The 20,303-nt window shown below is 57.6% G+C and overlaps 1 protein-coding gene and 1 long non-coding RNA gene across 3 annotated transcripts; one reads left to right on the forward strand and one right to left on the reverse strand.

Moving 5' to 3' along the window:
- Positions 1 to 291: 291 nt before the first annotated feature.
- PCK1 (phosphoenolpyruvate carboxykinase 1) lies at positions 292 to 5,251 on the forward strand. The gene is made up of 10 exons (XM_025931897.2): positions 292 to 445; positions 618 to 872; positions 1,360 to 1,541; positions 1,682 to 1,885; positions 2,021 to 2,208; positions 2,550 to 2,712; positions 3,167 to 3,391; positions 3,486 to 3,617; positions 3,983 to 4,078; positions 4,223 to 5,251. The coding sequence occupies exons 2-10, from the start codon at positions 649 to 651 to the stop codon at positions 4,675 to 4,677; spliced, it is 1,869 nt and encodes a 622-aa protein (XP_025787682.1). The 5' UTR covers positions 292 to 445; positions 618 to 648; the 3' UTR covers positions 4,678 to 5,251.
- A 6,853-nt stretch (positions 5,252 to 12,104) lies between these two features.
- Positions 12,105 to 20,038, reverse strand: LOC147582838 (uncharacterized). 2 transcript variants are annotated; one of them, XR_015249564.1, is made up of 3 exons: positions 19,419 to 20,038; positions 17,066 to 17,185; positions 12,105 to 12,447 (listed from the first exon to the last, which is right to left on the reverse strand). It is a non-coding gene; the product is annotated as an uncharacterized LOC147582838 (long non-coding RNA). The 2 variants fall into 2 exon arrangements; XR_015249563.1 differs by lacking the exon at positions 19,419 to 20,038 and adding an exon at positions 18,352 to 19,406.
- Positions 20,039 to 20,303: the final 265 nt, after the last annotated feature.

The raw sequence follows: 20,303 nt of genomic DNA on the forward strand, positions 1-20,303 counted from the left end.
CAGCCAGGCCTGCAGGATCCCACCTGCCCGTCAGTGGAAGGACGGACTGTTTTACATCAGCAGAGTGAACTGGGTCAAAGTTTAGTCAATCACAAGTTGTGCAAGGACTTGTCGCGGCCGGCCTGCGACTCTAGGCCGCCCAGCACTCATTAACAGCTATCTGTTCAATGATTATCTCCCTTGGGGGTTGTGGTGGTAAGCCCGTCCAGAAGCACAATGGACTGGGGCCACGATCCAAAGTCCTGCCCCTGACGTCAGAGACGAGCCTCCCCGGGTGTAGCCGAGGGGCGGGGCCCTCCTCCTCAATGGGATTTAAGGCCGGGAGGTCCGGCCTCCAAACAGCGAACGCGGCCTTCCCATTGGGAACGGTTGTCCACCGGCCGGAAGCACCTCGTGGGAAACCCTTGGATCTCCCATCGAGATCATCCGAGAAGGAGAAAGGTAGGTAGAGCTTTTTGGTTTGCGTGTCTAAAGGTTACGGAGCCCACGCAAACTCGTTTCCTTTTCTCCGCAGCGCTTCGACTGTCTGGTGAGGTGCCACCAAAGAGACGCGTTGAGTTTCCCTGGGGGCGTCTGTAAGGTTGTTCAAGGGGCCCGTGTTTCCTATTTCAGGGAAGCGTCCGTGGCCCTTAGCGCAGCCCTGCAGAAATGCCTCCTCAGCTCCCCAGCAGCCTCAATTTCTCGGCCAAGGTCGTCCAGGGCACCCTAGACAGCCTGCCCCAGGCGGTGAGAGCATTCGTGGAGAGTAGCGCCAAGCTGTGCCAGCCCGACCATATCCACATCTGTGACGGCTCCGACGGCGAGAACCGGAAGCTGCTGGACCAGATGGAGGCCCAGGGGGTGATCAAGAGGCTGCGGAAATACCACAACTGGTAAGCCGGCCCCCAGCCCCGCCGTTCCCACCGTCCCCGCCAGCAGAGGCGGACCCGAGACCCAGCGGGGGCCGGGGTGGGCCGCCGTCGACTCTTGAAAAACTTAGTGAAATGGCCCGAGCCATAGAGACTGCAGTTTAATGACATTCATAGAGCGGCTCAAGTCGACCGTGAGTTAGCAACATAGGGACACTCCCTGCGAACTCCATCCCTGACGAGGACGACAGCCAGACCCGCCCTCTCCTGAGAGACAAGCTCAGTCTAGTAACATCTCCTCGGCTGCGCCCCGGTTGGTGCGGTTGTCCACACGGGTGGGGCACCGTCCGTGCGCTGGGCACCTGTGAGGTGCGGGAAGGGCACGGTGCTGCACGGGACTGGTCCGTTCCCCTCTGACGCCTGGCGGAAGGGAATCCCGTGCGCAGAGGCAGCGGGGGAGGGCGACACTGTCCCCTCCGTTCCTAACCAATTTTTTCAAAATTTTTTGCAGCTGGCTGGCTCTCACTGACCCCAGGGATGTGGCCAGAATTGAAAGCAAGACGGTCATCATTACCCAAGAGCAAAGAGATACCGTGCCCATCCCCAAAACCGGCCCTAGCCAACTAGGTCGCTGGATGTCCGAGGAGGACTTCGAGAAAGCATTCAATGCCCGATTCCCAGGGTGCATGAAAGGTGAGGGAGACAGTTGCTTGACTGGGAGAAATCAAACAGAAGCAGAGGGCGGATGCCGGTAGGAAGGGCGATGTCACCGTGTTGTCGTCTGTGATGCCGGGCTCATTTCTCACCCCTCCCCCCACCACCGGCCCCTCCAGGTCGCACCATGTACATCATCCCATTCAGCATGGGGCCGCTGGGCTCCCCTCTGTCGAAGATCGGGATCGAGCTGACAGACTCCCCCTACGTGGTGGCCAGCATGCGCATCATGACGAGGATGGGCACCCCGGTCCTGGAAGCGCTGGGCGACGGGGACTTCGTCAAGTGCCTCCATTCCGTGGGATGCCCTCTGCCTTTAAAAAGTAAGTGTACCCTTTCCGGGTCCGAAGTTGTGACGGCAAATCAGCCTCGCCTCGAGCCCTGGGCCTTTGCCCCGGGGACCCCCCACCCCGGGTGGGGAGGCAGCACGCTCACCCGGGCTGTGTCTTCCTGCGCAGAGCCCCTGGTGAACAACTGGCCTTGCAACCCAGAGATGACCCTCATCGCCCACCTGCCCGACCGCAGGGAAATCATCTCCTTCGGGAGTGGGTACGGCGGGAACTCGCTCCTCGGGAAGAAGTGCTTCGCCCTCAGGATAGCCAGCCGGCTGGCTAAGGAAGAGGGGTGGCTGGCAGAACACATGTTGGTAAGTTGCAGGAAGTCGTGCACCCGCACGGCGGGGACCTGGGGGCGGGGGCGCGTGCGGAGGTCCAAATGCCCACGCGTGTGCAGTTCCCATCAGGCAAGGCCAGTGTGCCCCGAGGACAGGTTTAGAAACCCCACCGAGGATTGTTAATGCCTCTTTTGAATCACTTCAAACCGGAGCTCCCTTAGACTTTCTTATTTAAAATGTTCGCTTTGACGGCTGAAGACATAGGTCTTGGGAACCTACCCTTTTGGGGCTTCTGGGCACTCTACCAGACTGAACCACTGGCCCCCGGGAGGGACCGGAGGAAGCAGATTAAGGAGGAATCTTGTCCCCAACAGATCCTGGGCATCACCAACCCCAAGGGCCAGAAGAAGTATTTCTCAGCAGCCTTTCCCAGTGCCTGTGGGAAGACCAACCTGGCCATGATGAACCCCAGCCTCCCAGGGTGGAAGATAGAGTGTGTGGGAGATGACATTGCCTGGATGAAATTTGACCAAGAAGGTGACTCTCTTAGACCTAACCGTTGACGATGATTGCACCTAGGTGAACTTTTGGCTTTCAAAGCGCGCCAGATTCTCCCAAGTCCACGGTATTGGGCTTTTTGAGTCCGTTCTTTCGGATCTTGCAAAGCCCTAGGAATATGTTTTCTGCGAGCATTCTTTAACTTAATATAGGATCTGGATTGAAATGGGGCCCCATATGCTGCTGCTTGTTTATACAATAAATGTGTTAAAACACTCTTGGTGGAAAACCGACGAGGAAGGAAGGGTTGTAAAAGTGTCAAAGCGGAAAATCATGCTCGGATGAGAAAAGAGGAATCTCTTCTAGGGAGGAAGGAAAAAAAAAAAAAAAAGATTTGAGAATTCGGTGCGAAGATTAGCCTGGTCAGAGCTAGGAATATCCGTTACGTTTTGTTTGGCATTCGTGTCTACCTTTCTGGTTGGCAACTTTCCAGGTAACCTAAGGGCTATCAACCCAGAAAATGGCTTTTTCGGGGTGGCTCCTGGAACCTCTGTGAAGACCAACCCCAACGCCATCAAGACCATCCAGAGGAACACCATCTTCACTAACGTGGGCGAGACCAGCGATGGGGGCTTTTATTGGGAAGGTATCGACCAGCCGCTGGCCCCGGGCATCAGGCTCACATCGTGGAAGAACACCGAATGGTCCCCCCAGGACGGTGAGCCCCCTCCTGGAGACCCCAGGGCCCCAGCCTCTAAGCACTACTGGTTTGGGCGAGATGCTAAGGGGCGCCTCCTCTGTTGCTGTTGCAGGGGAACCTTGCGCCCATCCCAACTCACGCTTCTGCACCCCTGCCAGCCAGTGTCCCATCATCGACCCTGCCTGGGAGTCTCCGGAGGGGGTGCCCATCGAGGGCATCATCTTCGGAGGCCGCCGACCTGCCGGTGAGTCTCTCCTTCGTTCAGGCTGGGAGCATGGGTGTGTTGGCTTCCAGAAAGTGTCCATGGAATCTCTCCTTTTTCCTGACCTCGCCAGAGGGCACCAGAGATCTCCAGCTTCCAAAAATCCGGGATAATTGGCAAGGCTGGATCCTTGACGGGCTGTGGCTCTATCTAATTAAACTTCCAGCTGCGTGGCCTCGGTGGTGTAACTTGGACAGCGGTTTTGTGCGCGTTGGCTTTGGGAGGACACAAGCAGCTCAAGTACAAAGATACAGTTCCTCTGTGTCTTTCCATTTCGGGAGATGCCATCGCCAGCCCAGGGGTCTGTGTCAAAGCCTTTACGGGGTGTTCCTTTTCTCCTGCTACAGGGGTCCCTCTGGTCTACGAAGCTCTCACCTGGCAGCATGGAGTGTTTGTGGGGGCGGCGATGCGATCAGAGGCCACAGCAGCTGCAGAACACAAAGGTAAATCTGAGTGAACGACTCAAACCGCAGACCGGAGGGACTGGTGTGCTCCCTGTCTCCGCGTGCTCGTGCCAACAATAAATGGCGCCAGTATTGTCCCATAAGAGCATGATTTACCAGCGGGATCCCCCTCTCTGTTCATAGGCAAGGTCATCATGCACGACCCCTTTGCCATGCGGCCTTTCTTTGGCTACAACTTTGGCAAATACCTGGCCCACTGGCTCAGCATGGCCCAGCGCCCAGCAGCCAAGCTGCCCAAGATCTTCCACGTCAACTGGTTCCGGAAAGACGACGAAGGCAAATTTCTCTGGCCGGGCTTCGGGGAGAACTCCAGGGTGCTGGAATGGATGTTCAACCGGATCAACGGGGAAGCGGGTGCCAAGCTCACACCCATAGGCTACATCCCTGAGGAGGGCGCCCTGAACCTGAAAGGCCTGGGGGACGTCAACGTGAAGGAGCTCTTCGACATCCCCAAGGGGTTCTGGGAGAAGGAGGTGAAGGACATCCAGAAGTACTTGGAGGAGCAAGTTGACACCGACCTGCCCTATGAGATCGAGAGAGAGGTCCTTGCCCTGAAGCAAAGGATCAGCCAGATGTAATCAGACCCGAGAGCTTTCCTTTTAAGATCAGCCCCTCTTTCCAATGCAACCGGGAGCAAGAGAAAGTGGGATTTTCTCAATGGACACCACCCATACCACTGCCATGACCACACTGATGGGCCGATTCAAAAGACACACTGTGATTTTTCAGAGAAGACCACAAAGTACGGGCTGGTAACTATGGGATCGGGAAGGGAAATCTCAGCAGGTCTCCAAAATTCACTATCCAGCGCACGTTGGTTCAACCCTAAGGACACCAGGCATTCAGTCTTTCCTGTTTTTATCTCTTTAGCTATGTCAGTTACCTGGAATGCACGGAGAAAACTACTTGAACTGTGTGTGTGTGTGTGTGTGTGTGTATTTCTTGTTATCTGAGATGTATATAATACCTTTGGAAAAATCGCGGGCAAGATTACCTACTAGTTGTGGCTAGAAAGAAACGCTGCTTTATTATTAATATGCACGTTTAAATTATTTTTATATACCCCTGGTTACGTACCTTCACGCGATTTCAATGTTTTCCCCTAACACTTCTTGGAAAAATCACAAAATAAACTTTTATAGAAAACATGGATTCATTCACTTGGTGTTTCTGATCTGAACGAGCAAGAAGCAAGGACTCTCTGATGAAACACGTTGGGGTCCGAATCCCCTCCAAAGGAGGTGGGGACATCAGGGTCATCCCTGGGGAGGGAGGGAGCTGGGGGTGGGGGGAGGGAGGGCACAGAAAGGAACCAGTTAGGAGAGATGAGCAAAGAAGATGTCACCCACAGGTGGCATAGTATCACGCTTGGGGCTTTCTGAATTAACCCCCAGATAGTATCTAGAAGCCACTGACCAGTGGGTTTCAACACTGAAAACCTTGAAGTGAATGGTAGGCCTGGTGTAACTGAGTGGGAGAGTTTAAAACGTGCTTCCTGGCAAAACTTTGGGTCTGGGGGTTCAGCCTTCCCCGTTACATTGAGGCCAATTTCACGCACTTTTGTCGCGACACTCTTGTCGACCAACACTTTTCTCAACCGTCATCCACGAGGGAGGAGAGTAGAGAGAAAGCCGAGGGGAGCTCTGTGGCACAAGCATTAATTGGGCACCTTCTGTATACCGAGCAGCGTGCCCACAGCGGGCCACCCTGAGGAGAGCAGGTGGTGTGGTTTGGCCTTAAGCCCCTCCCTGCCCCCTCTCCCCCTCCCCCGCCCCAGACTCGGGGTTGGCGGCATTTACTGGGGGGGTCAGGAACGAGGCAGACTGGATTTGCACCTGCACAGCACACGTGCGTTGTGCAGGCAAACACAGCACCCTGCACCTGCCGTCCCCCTCCCAGGGCGCAGCTGGTTAGAGTGACTTCACCCCTCTGAGCGTCCGTCGGAGCTGGGAGATCGCAACCAGAGTTGTCTTTCCCTTTAAAGAGCTGAGAGCTGGCCTGGCCCTCCCGACAAAGTGTCATGTTCCAATACCAAAGCCACTGATGGGGAAAAAAAAACCACTTCATGGAATTAAGTGTCATCTGCTGTATTAATTTAAATCGGTGGCTTTCCAACTTGTTTTTTCTTTTCGCTACGGAACCCTTGCTTGACGCGTGCTCTGACTCAGACACCGAACGCCGGAGGGAGACAAAGCAAGAGAGCGTCCACCCCCAGGTTGGGGGTGGGGGGGGGGAAGCTGGGACCCAGGTTCCCGGCTTCTGTTTCCCTGCCCGCCTGGTGGCCTCTGAGGCAGTTCCCTGGACCCCCGAGAGGGGCTGACAGGTACAGTGGGGGCGTCTTTGTGACGATGTGTGTCCTGGGCCCCAGGGTCCTGTCCTAGGCCCCCAGCAGGCCTCTGGTTTTGTGGCCAAGCTGGCCCTCCTGGAAGTTTTTACGCTCCTGCACGGCATCACCCACGTGCCCCAGGGACTGGCATGTGAACCTGTTCCTGCCAGGCCCTGGAAGCCTGGGGATCAGCCTAGAGGAAATGCCTTAAAGAGAATAGAGGTTTTCAGGGGACCACAAGGACTCAACAGTTGCCATTGGCCCTTGACTTGTTTTCCCCAAACGGCCAAGCAAGTGCTCCGTCCACCTCCAGGTCCTGGTTTCTATGCCGGGAGCTCTGGCTGTCGTGGTCAGGATGCTGTGACCTTATTTGCCAATGTCATCTTGCGGTGCCCCAGTCCCTGCGGGGTGGAAAGACAGGCAGACCAGGCCAAGTCGGTTTCGAGGTGCTGATTCCTGTTCAGCGCCCCCCCCCCCCCCCCCCCGGCATGCAGGAGCCCAGACCACCGCTGGGGCCGATGTCTTCCACCGGAATCTACCACAGGGGCTGTCCCCCGACTGGCACGCGTCTCGGGGGCTGTGCTGGAGTCTAGGTTAAGGACTAGAACCCGGTAGGTACACAGCAAACACTGAGTGGGACAACAGACCTGCCTTTGAGCTCCCTGGAGGCACCCGAGGACCACGTGGCAGGTGGGGGGGGGCTGGGGTGCTAGGCAGGGGCACATTTGGGGGTCGGCGGTTACAGGTCTCGTTCTTCTTGCTTTCTCTCCTCAGGCCCACCCTAACCTGGAGCCCCCGGGGTGCCACACGGCCTGTCCCTTCCAGAGCTTTAAGACCACCAGGCACAGGCCCCAGAGGGCTCCCTTGACCCGCTCCCCTGCAGAGGGCACCGGATCAGCGACCTTGGCCGTCACGGTCAGCAGTTGCAGTAAATAGGGCACCAGGTTCCCTCATCCATGGGAAAGGGCCTGCCTCCGCCACGGCCGCCCCCATCCTCCCGCTTCCCCCCCCCGCCCCGGGATAGTAAACACTGACGACCTTGGACCCGTCCCAGCTCCGCCTCTGGCCAGCAGTGTCACCCAAAGTGACCCTCACCTGTGTCATGGGACAATAACACTCCCTCTGGGGGCCGATGAGGATAAGACAAAATAGCCCAGCTCTGGACTCGGGGGTCCAGAGAGTCTGGATGTGAGGCCCCACTCTACCCCTTCCTAGCAGCATACTCTCAAGTGATTGCACGAAACTCTGAGCCTCAGTTTCCCCAGCTGTTAAATGGGCATAATAACTGTAACTTCTCAGGGGGTTGGGAAGGTCAGACGGGATGCTGTGAGCAAGGCATCTGGCACCCAGCGGGGACACGTTTGCTCTGTCCCGGGCCTTCCGCGAGGCTGTGTTGGCACAACAGGTGGGCGGGGAGCTCACTGCCCCCCACGGCAGCTGGCTCCTGATGCCCAGCCCTGGGCTGGCTCCGGGGAGAGCTATCTCTGGGAGGAACACAGGACAGCTGGGGGGCAGGATGGGGCAGCGCACAGTGACCCAAGCAGCCCTCACACAAGGTCAAGGACACGCAGTCACGCAGACCAAGGTGGAGAGAGGATCAGCCCTACACTGCCCTCAGGGCTGACCTTCAACACAGCCGGGCTGGAGCCTAGAAGCTGAAATCACCCCACCCGGCCCCTTGACTACCTCCGGCTCACCCATCCTGGGATGCTGCGACCCCCAGACCTTCCCACCCCGCCGAGGGGCTCCCAGACCTGGGTCTGGATTTCTCTCCGGTCATTGCCCCCGCCGGTGGGACCCGTCCTCCCCCAGTGCTGACGCCCTAATGCTACACAAACTCTCCCCCAGAGCTCTGCTGCTGGCCGGGAGCTGGGCAGGGGCAGAGGATCCCCTCGAGCTGAGAAAACCCTGAGTCAGCTGACCCCATCCCAGTGAACTACCGGAAAGCTTCCTCCTCGGGGTGAAAAGGGAACTTGAGATGGAGACGAAGTCCAGAGGGAGTGAAATAAAGAACGTGACTTTTTCCTGCTTTTTCTCAAGTTTCGCCCCGTGTTTTCCCACCCGGACTCGGACAGCAAGCTGAGCACAGGGGGCCCCTTGAGAGAGGTGCCACACACGGGTTCTTTCAGGGACCACCTCCCAGGACGGCTCTGCGGATGACAGGACGTGACGGGTGCACTATGGACGTGGCTCTGATTCTTAGAGGGCTGGTCCCCGCACAGTGTTCTCTCCGCCATCCGTGCCCCCCCCCCAGCAGTGGGACAGAACCCCGAGGTTTCTCTGGTGCCACAGAGCCGGGATTTGGGGCTGCCTCAGATCACCAACGGACGTCACCGGTCTGCACAGTAGCACCGTGGCGGGGCCAAGAACACATTTGCTTTGCTGACACCTGTCACCGTGTCTGCACGGACACTCGTTCCTGGGGGCTTGCTTGTCTGCCACCTGCTCTGTGCCGTGCGGCCCCCTGGTAACGGGGCATGTAAGTGTGTGAATGCATGCCGGGCTCGTCAGCCCGCTCGGCAGAACCTTTCTCCAGGCGAAGCAATTTGCAGCAAAATATGCTGTAAATATTTGTTCAGCCCAGGAAAATGACTTTAATTGCATAATTAAACTCGTGGTAGGTGCTTCTTCCGGACAAAACGACTGGGGAGAAGCTGAGACCACAGCTGTCCCTCTGAGTGCGTTGAAGACAGGGACTAAACGTCGGTTTGCAAAGATTTGGCTCTGCATGCACCGCCCCCCCCCCCCCCCCCCGCTCCTTCACGCGATGGGGTTTTGAGGACAGTCAGGGTGGATGAAGGAAGGGGCTTGGAGGCTGTTGGAGAGAGGAGGGAGACGAAAAGTTCCCCAAATCAGAGAACCAACAGCGAAGGTACCCCCAGGCCCCCGGACAGGAAGTGCACTGTGTTTTCCAAAAGTTCTAGTGAGCATCCCACCTCCCACGGAAAGCTGGTAACTCGAGCAAATGATCGATTAATTGGAAAAAAAAATAAGCAGACTGAAAGAAGTTTGTTCTAGAAGAAAATAGTGCCTCCCAACCACTGATTAAAACCCAGCATTCTTTGCTAAAGTAACCACATCAATTCAACACTAAGTGAAAGATGCCCGCCACGAAAGACACGGCCACTGATTGATTCCGTTTATAGTAAATGTCCAGCACAGGCGAATCCACAGGGATAGAAATTAGATTTGTGTTTGCCTGGGGCCAGGCAGGGGGAGGCATCGAGGAACGAGGAGGGATTGCTAACAGGTTCGGGCTTTGTTTTCGGGGTGCCGAAGATTCTCAAATGAGATTTCCACGAAGGTTGCAGACGCTGTGACCATATTAAAAACCGTGGAATTGTGCGTTTCAAGTGGATGCATTTTCTGGTACGTGAGTTACAGCTCAAAAGGTGTTTTTTTTTTTTTTTTTTTTTTAAAGAATACACTCAACGAAAACAGAGGTGTCTCTTAACTCACCTTAGAAGCGTGTTGTTTGCCAGAGGCCCTGAGTCAGAGCCCACGCTCACCTTGTCAAAAGGGGACACGAACGAGGAAGAGGGAGGCAGGGTGGCAGGAGCAGCCCGGGCGGATTCCGAGAAATTGGAAAAAAAAGGACGGACTGTTTTTATTATGGGGTTCAATGTCATTTAATGCCAGGCCCGTGAACCTCCCCCAGTTATCACGAGCACCATAAGAATCATTTCTTTCAGCGACTTCCAGGAGACACGGGCCAGAAGACAGAAGCCTGACAAAGCCATGAGGCCAGCAGGTGGCAGTGCTGGACCCACCAGGAGCCTCGGGTTCCAGGCCGGCTCATTGAGTCCAAGGCCGTAACCGCACACTTCGGCACAGAGAAGAACCCCGGAATCAGGAGACCCGAGACCATCCCAGCTCTGAGAGCGGACCAGGAAACTCACCCAAACTGGCTTGGCAATGGGAGGGAGGGTCTAGACACAGGTGCTCCCCTGAACACCTAGGCCTCCAGCCATGCAGGAGGGTCCACTTTCCTCCCCCTCCCCCCCGCCACCCCCCGTAGCAGAAGCGCTTGGAATGAGATCCGGGTCACGAAACCAGTACCCGCCGCAGCCACTAGAATCCTGGGACGGTCCCTTCCTCTCTGAGAGCTCCCCCCCCCCCCCCCCCCCCCGCCTGCACAGGAGGGCCCTGCCTTGCCCCCTGGAAGTCTTTCCTCCTCCAACCTGTCATGGAGCTGGGGCCTGGTGGCTCTTCGGAGGGACCCTAAACTTGGGGTTTAGGGAGCCCAGGTCCAGGTGTGGGGAGAAGGACAAGGCGGAGAGGACGAGAGGCCCTGAGGGGCATGAAGAACACGGTCGGCCCACAGAGACTTCACCCGAAGCCCCTGAGCTGGCCTGCGGTCCCACCCCGGGAACGCCCCCCGCCGCCTGTTCACGCTGGATCGCACCATCCGCCCCTCACATGCTGCTCAATGTGGCCGATGCCAAGTCCCCGGGAAGGATGGAGTGACACCAGACACCCAAACTCACCGGCGCCCCCCAGCCCCCCTCCCCCCTCCGTCTCCCCGCGGGCCACCGAAGGGGGGTGGGAACTCCCAGCCTGTAGCTGGTTTTGCCTTCGAGGACACGGGCAAAAGCCCAGGCGGGGAGTTGAGAGAAGCCCTCAGCATCCCCCAGGAAGACAAAGGGGACCCACTCAGGGGCCCAGGGGCGGTTCCAGGACCACAGCAGTTACAGGCCACCCAGCGGCTGGAAGCCTTGGCTGCCATCCAAGCACTGACCCCTGCAGGGTTCAAGGCTGCTCTCTGGGTCCGGGTGAACACAGCTCGCCCTACCCAGTGGGAGCCCCTGGCTCACCGTGGAGTTCTCTGCCAGGGGCTGAGGGGCACGCACCCCCCGGCCACCCAAAATGGCCCCGGGGGACGGGTCTCTCCAGGTTTGAGCCTCCAGGCTGAGCACGGCCCCCGGGGTTAACATAAACCTTCCTCCCCTCAGTGAGTAAAACCCCCTGCGCCCCACCCCCCCCCCGCCCCAGGTGAACTCCAGTCTGGCCTCGACGGGGACAGAGGCTGCGGCGGTCTCAGGCCTCAGCGAGGGCTGCGTCACCACCAAGAGCAGAGACCAGGGGCACCAGAGGCCCCGGTGACTCATCAGGCAGCTGCTGTCCCGTTACGTAAAGCAGAGCTCAGAGCCATTAGCCGATAGGAGATGAAATTTACATTTTGAATTAACTTGGATCATCAGAACGCTTCCTCTCGACCCAGGGAAATTAAACATCAAGTCGGAGGGGCTGTGGGCTGGGGAGGTAGAGGCCCAGCCAAGCATGCCAGATTGGCTTTTGGTTTTTCTTTTCTTTTCTTTTTTTTTTTTTTTCAACAGGCTGCGGGCAAAAGGGGACAGGAGGACACCACCGCAAAGTCAGCCTCGGAGGCAGAGGGAGACGGAAAGTGGAGATACTCTTTCGCTCTTTTTCCCTGGACAGAAGCACAATAGACCTGCGTGGCAGAATTAAATTCTGACCTGTCTGGTTTCCTCCGTCTCTTCCTCCTCTAATAGTGGTTATTTATTGAGCACTTATTATGTTCTGGCACTTAGCTGAACGCTTTGGAGATAAGGCAGAGTGAATCTGTCTTCCCCTTGCCCCCCCTTCCTGATTCCCTCCCGCCCCCCCCCACCCCCCGCCGCCCGCATCTCTCGTGGGGAGTCAGCTGGAGGGAAGAAGTAAAGAGACAGTTTTATTAACAATCAAGGCTCCCCGAGTTACGTTAGGAAATTTGTGAGTTTTTCAGACGCACTGCTCAGGAATGAGAGGCCCCAAAGTCCCGTCTGGCAACCAAGCTGCCAGCTGCCGGAAGCCCACTGCCCTCCCCCCGGTGTGTGTGAAGGGCCCTCCCTGGGGTTTGCACCGTTCTCTCTCCCAGCTGCCCGCGAGTGTCTGCATGGCTGTCCAAGTCAGAATGGCCCTCGCAGGCTGGGGTGAAGACAGCCGGCAAGCTGGAGATGTTGGCACCTTCCCGTGGCCTCTGGGTGTGTCTGTGACGGGCATCTCGCAGGATTGGTCCTTCCTGGAAAGAGACGGTATTCGCATGTCCTTCTAGCTTCGCGCTGTCCCTCACCGCCACCCCCCCCCCCCCCCGCAACAGCTCCTTGGGGTAGGTCCTTGATCTATAGGGCCTTCCTGGATTCGGGGGCAGATTGATCCCCAGGACAGGCTTATCACTCAAGTTGCCTTGGGTTGACTTGCTCCAATCTGAGGTCCTTCACATCCCGAACCCAGATGGGTCAGAGGAAGTTCAGCCTCCCCTGTGCCATGGGTGCTGGTTCTCGTAGGGAGGCATGTGCCCCGGGCCCCTCTACGGTGCGGGTTCTGTCACGGCGCAAACATGGGAGCGAGACCGGAGGCCGGAGGCTGGGCTGCTCACTGCTCACCGGAGGGTCGGTTTTTCCTGCTGTCGAATATGAGAGACTGTGATGAGCGAAATGCCTATGCAGCTCCCAGCTGGCCAGGCCTCCCTAGAATGGCAGGCCTCCAAAATCAATCCGTCACTTTCCAATGAATAGTTATTGAACGCCCTCTGACTGCCTCACATTTAGAGCCGGCCCAAGTGCTTAGGTGAGCTGATCAGGACTGTCCTTCCTAATGAATTGGTCCCACAGGAGCCTCTGTCCTTTTCCCAGGGTCACTGAAAAACTTCAAGCCTCCAGTTATCAGAAGTGCTATTTCCTGTGACCAAGAATCCACAGGCACGCTTTTTGCCCCGTCCAGAATTCCTGGATGGCCAGCCTCCTGGTCCACCCCCCAGACTTTGTAATTCCGCCTGGGCAGCCGGGCACGTTTGCAGTTTGCATTTGCCTCCCTCCCTCCTCCCTCCTTTTTTCCATCCATCAACCCAGCCCCTTATCCTTCTGCTTAACTATCTGTTCCTACACCCTCCAACCATCTAGGCCTCCACACGTCCTCATCCACCCAATGGACCACCCACCCTCCACTTAGGGGCTCATCTGGCCTCCGTAGGGTCCGTTAGACATAAACTCTGCAGCCGCCCTGATCCAGCCTTCCATCTTCTCAAGGTAACGCAGCCACCAAGCTGTGAGGGCCAGAATCTGAATGAGCTCTGCCTCATGTTTCCACTCTACCCTGCACCTCCAAGACAAAGTAATGGCTGAGCCTCACAGAGCAGAAACACTGGATGGCTCCCAGAGGTGTAGACACATTGCCACAAAGGTTCAGAGGAAGCAGCTTTTGAGCAGTGCTCACGACATGAAGTCAAATTTGGAAAGCCGGGATCTAAAGGGCAAAATAGAGGGGTTCCAGGGGGACTCGGGGGGGGGGGAGGGTGTGGACAAGGGTCAAGGTGGGTGGAGCGTGGAATGTTGGGGGACGGGTGCACTGCGACTAGGGAGTAGGTGCCGTCTAGACGGTCGGGGGCTGAACGGATGGAAGTGTGGCTTGGTCAGAGCAAAGCGTGTGGATGGCAGGAAGAGGGCTGCCCCCAGGCTGGAGCAGATTATGGAAAGCCAGGTCTTGCACCTGAGCTGGGATTCATTTTGTTAGTGCAGGGGGGAGACGGGAAGCTGATGATAGAAAGTTTGCAGTGGGAGAAGCCACTACCCAGAGCAGACCTTGAACTTATTTGCTTTGGGGTGCTGGCTGGTGCCATCCTCCTCGGCCTGGGGAGATGGGCCCAGACCGATCTGCTGGCCCAGGGCTCTCCCCGTCAAGCCCACATGGCAGAACTCAGCCAACAGGGATCTTGAACGACCCGAGCCTGGAACACGGGTTGGCGTCGGGAGCGGGACTGACCGTGGGCTCGCAAAATGCCGCTGTCCGTGGTCATTCCATAATGGTCATTGCAGTCCCTGCCTACATCCACCAAGAACAAAATGGCACAGGAAATTGAACAGCTTCCCAGGGTCTTGCCTCTGGCAGGGGAGAAATCTAGGTCTTGTATGGTTTCAGACATAAGTGCTGGCCTGCTGCTATGCTAAAAATTTCAGCATCCGAAAAGTTCCAAGCTAATTTTCAGGGGGGAAATTAGGGGAGAAGTGTCTTTTAAAACTCAGAGAATCTTGTGTTTAAAAACTTGGTTGCCAGGGAAACTCTTTCTCCAATACTTCCTTGCCACTATGTTATAAATGAAACCCCCTAACTGAAGGGTAATTAAGGTAATTGGTAACACTGCTTGCAGAGAGAGAATGTGGCACAGCAGTTGGGGGGGAAAGGGGCCCCCAACTTTTTAGGGCACACACACCCCTGAGCCCTGGGGAAGCTGGGCTCATTACTGCACACAGGGGGCTTGATGGCACCTTTGGAGGAGAATATAAGCCAGGGAACAGCTGCACGCTGTGTTCTGTGAAAGGCCAAGCAAGTGATTGCTGAAAGGAAATCTTAAATGTCATGCTGCTACCCCGTTGGCTTTGAATAGGTGAAAAGCTCTGTGAGTCAGCTAATGAGCAGATTGTGAAGGCCGCAGTGTTCCGGCCCCCTGTGGCCGTGTTAATGTATGTGGTACCAGGCAGGAGCTGAAGCAATTGTTATCTGCCACCTTCGGGAGGGAGGCAATTTAGCATTTAGTTTTTGGTCCCAGCCATCCAGCAATCCATCTGTCCATTCGTCTAACTCTCCATTTGTTCATTCATCCAGTTGTCCGTCGGAACGTCCATCCACCCACCATCCATCCACCCATCAGGCCCGCCAGCCACCCATTTGTTCATTCATCTACCCATCCGTCTGTGTATCTGTCTTCCTGTCTGTCCCACTCACCATCCACCTAGCCATGTGCACATGCACACATCCAACAGAGATGGTAGGAAGGAAGGATGGATGGAAGGAAGGATGGATGGATGGATGGATGGATGGATGGATGGATTGATGGACAGATGGGTGGGTGGGTGGACGGATGGATGGAAGGAAGGATGGATGGATGGATGGATGGATGGACAGATGGATGGACAGATGAATGGATGGAAGGATGGATGGATGGATGGATGGATAACGGATGGACAGAGGATGGATAGATAGATGGATGGATTGATGGACAGATGGGTGGATGGATGGACAGATGGGTGGATGGGTGGGTGGATGGATGGATGGGTAAATGGATGGGGGATGGAGAGATGGGTAGAAGGATGGGTGGGTGCGTGGGTGGGTGGGTGGATGGATGGGTAAGTGGATGGGTGGATGGGTGGACACGTGGGTGGGTGGATAGATGGATAAGTGGATGGATGGATGGACAGATGGATGGATGGATGGATGGATGGATGGATGGATGGATGGTTAGATGGATGGATCAATGGTCAGATGGATGGATGGGTGGAAAGATGGGTGGGTGGATGGATGGGTAAGTGGATGGGTGGATGGGTGGGCAGGTGGGTGGGTGGATAGATGGATAAGTGGATAGATGGATGGACAGACAGATGGAAGGATGGATGGATGGATGGATGGATGGATGGATGGATGGATGGTTAGATGGATGGATTAATGGGCAGATGGATGGATGGGTGGAAAGATGGGTGGGTGGGTGGATGGATGGGTAAGTGGATGGGTGGATGGACAGACAGATGGATGGATTGATGGATGGTTAGATGGATGGATCAATGGACAGATGGATGGATGGACAGATGGATGGATGGTTGGATGGTTGGATGGATGGATGATGGATAGATACTCATTAATGAATGACTGAACATCCACTATCCATCTATCCACCTACCGTTATTTACTTGTGTAGGTATCTGTTCATTTATACATTCATCCATCTGTTCTCCACCCATCCATCCATTTACCCTTTCTTCCCTCCCTCCCTCTAGTTAGTAAACATGTACTGAGCACCCATATGGCTGGTGACAACGGCTGCCACTCACTGAGTGCTTACAGCGTGACAGGCACTTTCCAGCATGCTACGTTAGCAGCCTTGGGTGTTACTATGATCCTCATTCTATAGATGAGGCAGTAGGGGTGTTCTTAGTGCTGGCAAGGGAGGGAGCTTGGATCTTAGCCCTTGTCTCCACCCCGGGTGCAAATCCCTAGAGGGGGGGCCGTGGGTTTGGCATCATCCGTCCACCAGCTTTACAACCCTCAGAGCAAGAGGTGAAGGAGGGCGGGGACGGAGAGCAAGAATGGAAGACCAGGAGGGAGACCTCCGTCTGAGGTTCCAGGAGCCAGAGGCTCTCAAAGACCCGGATCCAGCTGGCTGGCTCTGACCCTCCCCTCCAGTGCGCGTGCACACATATGCACACCACCCACCCGGCCCCCTCCCCCTCCCTCAGGGTAAATACTGCCAACGTGGTCAGGGAGCTGGTGCCAAGGTGAAAAGTCCATAGATTACAAACCCTCGTGGTGGAGGCCAAGCCCCCGGGAAATGTTGTTCTCAGAAGCTGAGACCTTTTCCCCAGTCAGCTTCTGGCTAGTCCCTCCACCCCTTCCCAGGGAATGCCAAGTAGGCGAGCTGGTGCCCCCAGCCTTGGCCTCTGCCTCCCCCTTCACCGCCTTCCAAGGTACCTTTCCCCCAGAGCAGGGCTGCTTGTTGGAGGACTTCCTAAGTACCAGGGGGCCCGGGGCCACGCCAGAGTGGGGAGGATCGGTCCAGCCAGCGTTCCACTGGGAGGGGGCTCACTGTTCTCATTCTCATTCACTTCTCTGTGCCTCGGCTCCCTCTTTTGTACAAGAGAGACAAAACCTACCTCTTAGTGGGAGTTCACAGAAGGGGCGCATGTCAGGTGTTCCGAATGAGCTTGGCACACAGTAAGCGCCTAATAAATGTCAGCTCTTTACGGCGATGGCCTCCTCTGTTCACTGCAGGCCTGCGGGGGAGAGCATGTTGGACAGAGGGGCCCAGCCGTTGAGTCCAGCTGCGGGTCTGCTGTGCATGCTGTAGGCGGCCCGGGGGCCCGCTGAGCACCGGCACCTTGCAGAGGAGAGGGTTGGCCTGCGGTCGTGTAGATCTCGGAAGGCCACCCTGAGCTGACATGGCAAGCCGCGGGACACTGCCACATTGCAGACACTGGTGGGAGCCGGGACCCGGGGAGGGGACGCCCCTCGGCGTGTCTTTGGGAACAGGTGTTAGGAGCTCTACGTGGTCTGAAGGGACTGATGAACATTTGTTGAGGGAGGCCACTGAAGAAGAGGGCTGACCTGAGCCAGCTCCCCGCCACCAGTGACCCGCGTGGTGCCCCGTGTCGGGCAGACATTCAGTGCCACCCGTCATCACATCCCGTACAGCAGGCCGCCTCTCTGGGCCCCCCAGGCTCCCCTCCGCCGCAGCCGTGACATCAGTGTCCAGCTTATGGGGCTCGGGGGGTGGGGGACTTGCCAAGGTCCCCGGATGCCAAGGGCAGGGCCGCGTTTGAGCCCCGGTGTGTCTGAGCCCAGAGGGGCTCTCTGCCTTCCAGCCATCTGCGGACCCCAGGGAGACAGGCGTGGGTCCCCCCAGCGCTTCGCAGATGCTTCCAATGGTTGGGTGGCGGTCTGAGCACCGGGCCACCGCTTGCTGAGTGTTAGCCCCAGGGCGGGCTCCGGGGCTCCTGGGCAAGCCCGCCGTGCGGCCCTGGGCTTCGGGCAGCAGTTTCCGTCGGGGGTCCCTGCCCAGGGGTGGGCTCTGAGGACACCTTGGAACTGCTTCCCGAGCCCAGAGCTAAGCCTGGAACATTTGTCCCTTCCTGGATAAGCAAGCCCTGCCCCCTGTCGGGTGCTTGCCAGGGGCACAGCGCTGTGCTAGCTGCCCTCAGCGCCCCCATGGGTCCCCCGGAAAGTCAAATGTGCCGTTGTTCTCACGTTGTGTACGAGAGACAGAGGGGAGTTGGCCGGGGGGACCACCTTCTCCGTCCTTCCTGCATCCATCCCCAGATGATGCCACGTCCCTCCTGCCTCCGCTCCCCCCGCCTCCCACCCAGGTAGGCAGGCAGAGGGGGCGCTGCACCCCGTCTCTCCAGGCGGGGAAACTGAGGCTCAGAGCTGGGAAGAGGCAGACCTGAGGCTCCCAAGTTTTCTCTTGCTCACGCTGCAGACAGTCTGGGTGAGTCATCCAAGGTCACCCAGAGCCTCCGCCGCAAGACGACAACAGTGTTTTGACTTCGGGTCAGGCCCTCCTTCCATCCCGCCGCGCCGCGAGGGGAGGGAGGCGTGGGGGCCGCCGGGGGCCTCTTTAATTCATGAGTTACTGGCAAAGGCACAATCTCGGGGGAAGATTGATGACTGGCTGCAGGTATTGGTGGGCGGATTCATAAAGCTGTCGGCAGCGGGCCGTAAATCAGATGAATATTCAAGATTCCGCCTCGGGAGCAATTCTCCAGCTCTGGCAATAACAAGACAGATATGCCGCAGGAAGGCGGGCGCGGTGGCCTCAGGAGCCCCCGCGCGAGGCTCTTTCCACTTGCACAGAACTTCTGCTTTGCCTGGGGAGCTTGGGCGGCTCGAGACAGGAGATCGTGGGCCCCAACCCCAAAAAACAGACCCCTTTTTACAGATACGGTTTTGGGGTTTTTTTTAATCACTAAGGTCTTTACATGCAGTGAAATACACAGGTCTTAAGGGGAAAGTGGGCTGAGTTTGGACACCTGTGTGTGACCACCACCCGGATCAAGATCTAGAACATTCCATCATCACCCCCCAGAAAGTTCCCTTGGGCCCGGCGCTATGCATCCCACCTCCCCGAGCCCCCAGGCAACCACTGATCTTTCTGTCACTGGTGGAAGGTTGTGCCTTATCCAAGGCGGACAGACTTCTGGGGTCCCTGCCCAGGGGTGGGCTCATTGCCCACCTGGGTTCCTTCTCCGGGTCCAGGTTAGTGTTCTGCTCAGCCTTGTGTGTGTGTGTGGGGGGGGGGCGGAATGCATTACCGGGACCCTCTCGTGCATGGCTGTGTGGCCCCTTGGAAGCCTTGGCCATGGCGGGTTGAACCGTTCGCCCAGCGTGGCCGCCTGGCCTGTTCCCAGCTCTGCCCGTGTGGGGCAAGGCGACTGGATGCCTGCACTCGGCTCTCTGGGAACCTCCTCTTGGAGGTGGCGCTGCTGGGCCCAGGGGCACATGTCTGCCGACCTGTGCAGGGAAGCGCCCCACGGATTTCCAAGTGCGTGAGATGTTGGTGCCCGCCGGCCCAGACCAGCGTCTCACCGCGCTTGGCGGTCTGTTGTTGGACCCCCTCCGGCAGGTGTGTGGGGGCATCGGCACGGCACCGTCCTCCGTGTGATTCGGAGTCTCCACTGGTCCTGCGGGAGGCAGGCTTTCCCCTCCCCTGACCAGCCGATGGGGACGCAGCTCGGCTCCGGCTGAGTTCAGGGGCTCAACGCCTAGGCTCCACCTTCCACGCGAGGCTGGAGCTTCTTCCCGGGGGCCGCTGAGGCCCAGCTCAGACGGGTCCTTACAAAGCTGTCCCCCGGCTGCCCACTGCACCCAGGATACAACCCCGACTCTTCCTGTGCTTGGCCGCAAGGCCCTGGGGGATCCCACCCTGGCCACCCCTCTGCCCTCAACTCAGGCCACAGTCCCTCCTGCCAAGCTGGCTGCGGCCTTCTGCCTGGAGAGTCGTAGAGGTGGGGTCTGCGTTTTCACCCCTGCCCCACTTTGGGGTCCCACAGCCTTGTTTTCAGGGAACCCCTGAGGGTGTAGAGGCTTCAGAGAGCCCTGCTGCCCTGCCAGCTGCTGGTCCCGTCTGTCTGTAGACGGGGGCGGGGAGGGGGGGTGGGGGGTGGGGGGGGTGGGGGGGGCCTGGGAGGGGTCACCGTTGCCTCCTGCAGCAGTCAGCTTGCTGGCTGTGGGTTAGGTGCCGTGTGCCGTCGCTGCCCCCACCGTGATCCTCACCTGGAAACTGAGGTCGCCGTGATGCCAAAGACCCCCCCTCCCCCCCGCCCTTCCCAGTCTCCAGGCTCTCTGAGCACTGGAAACCCCGAGTGGTCTGGCATCGTGCCTGGTAAGGGAGCCCTG

This window comes from Puma concolor, chromosome A3 (genome assembly GCF_028749965.1).
Source record: "Puma concolor isolate L17-30 chromosome A3, mPumCon1.1.hap2, whole genome shotgun sequence".
Classification (NCBI taxonomy): Eukaryota; Metazoa; Chordata; class Mammalia; order Carnivora; family Felidae; genus Puma; species Puma concolor.

Bases quoted from the DNA above. Each gene is read 5' to 3' on its own strand.
- PCK1 (XM_025931897.2), top strand. From the start codon at position 649: ATGCCTCCTCAGCTCCCCAGCAGCCTCAATTTCTCGGCCAAGGTCGTC. The intron at 873-1,359 runs GTAAGCCGGCCC...AATTTTTTGCAG, and splicing joins CTGCGGAAATACCACAACTG to CTGGCTGGCTCTCACTGACC. The intron at 2,713-3,166 runs GTGACTCTCTTA...GCAACTTTCCAG, and splicing joins GATGAAATTTGACCAAGAAG to GTAACCTAAGGGCTATCAAC.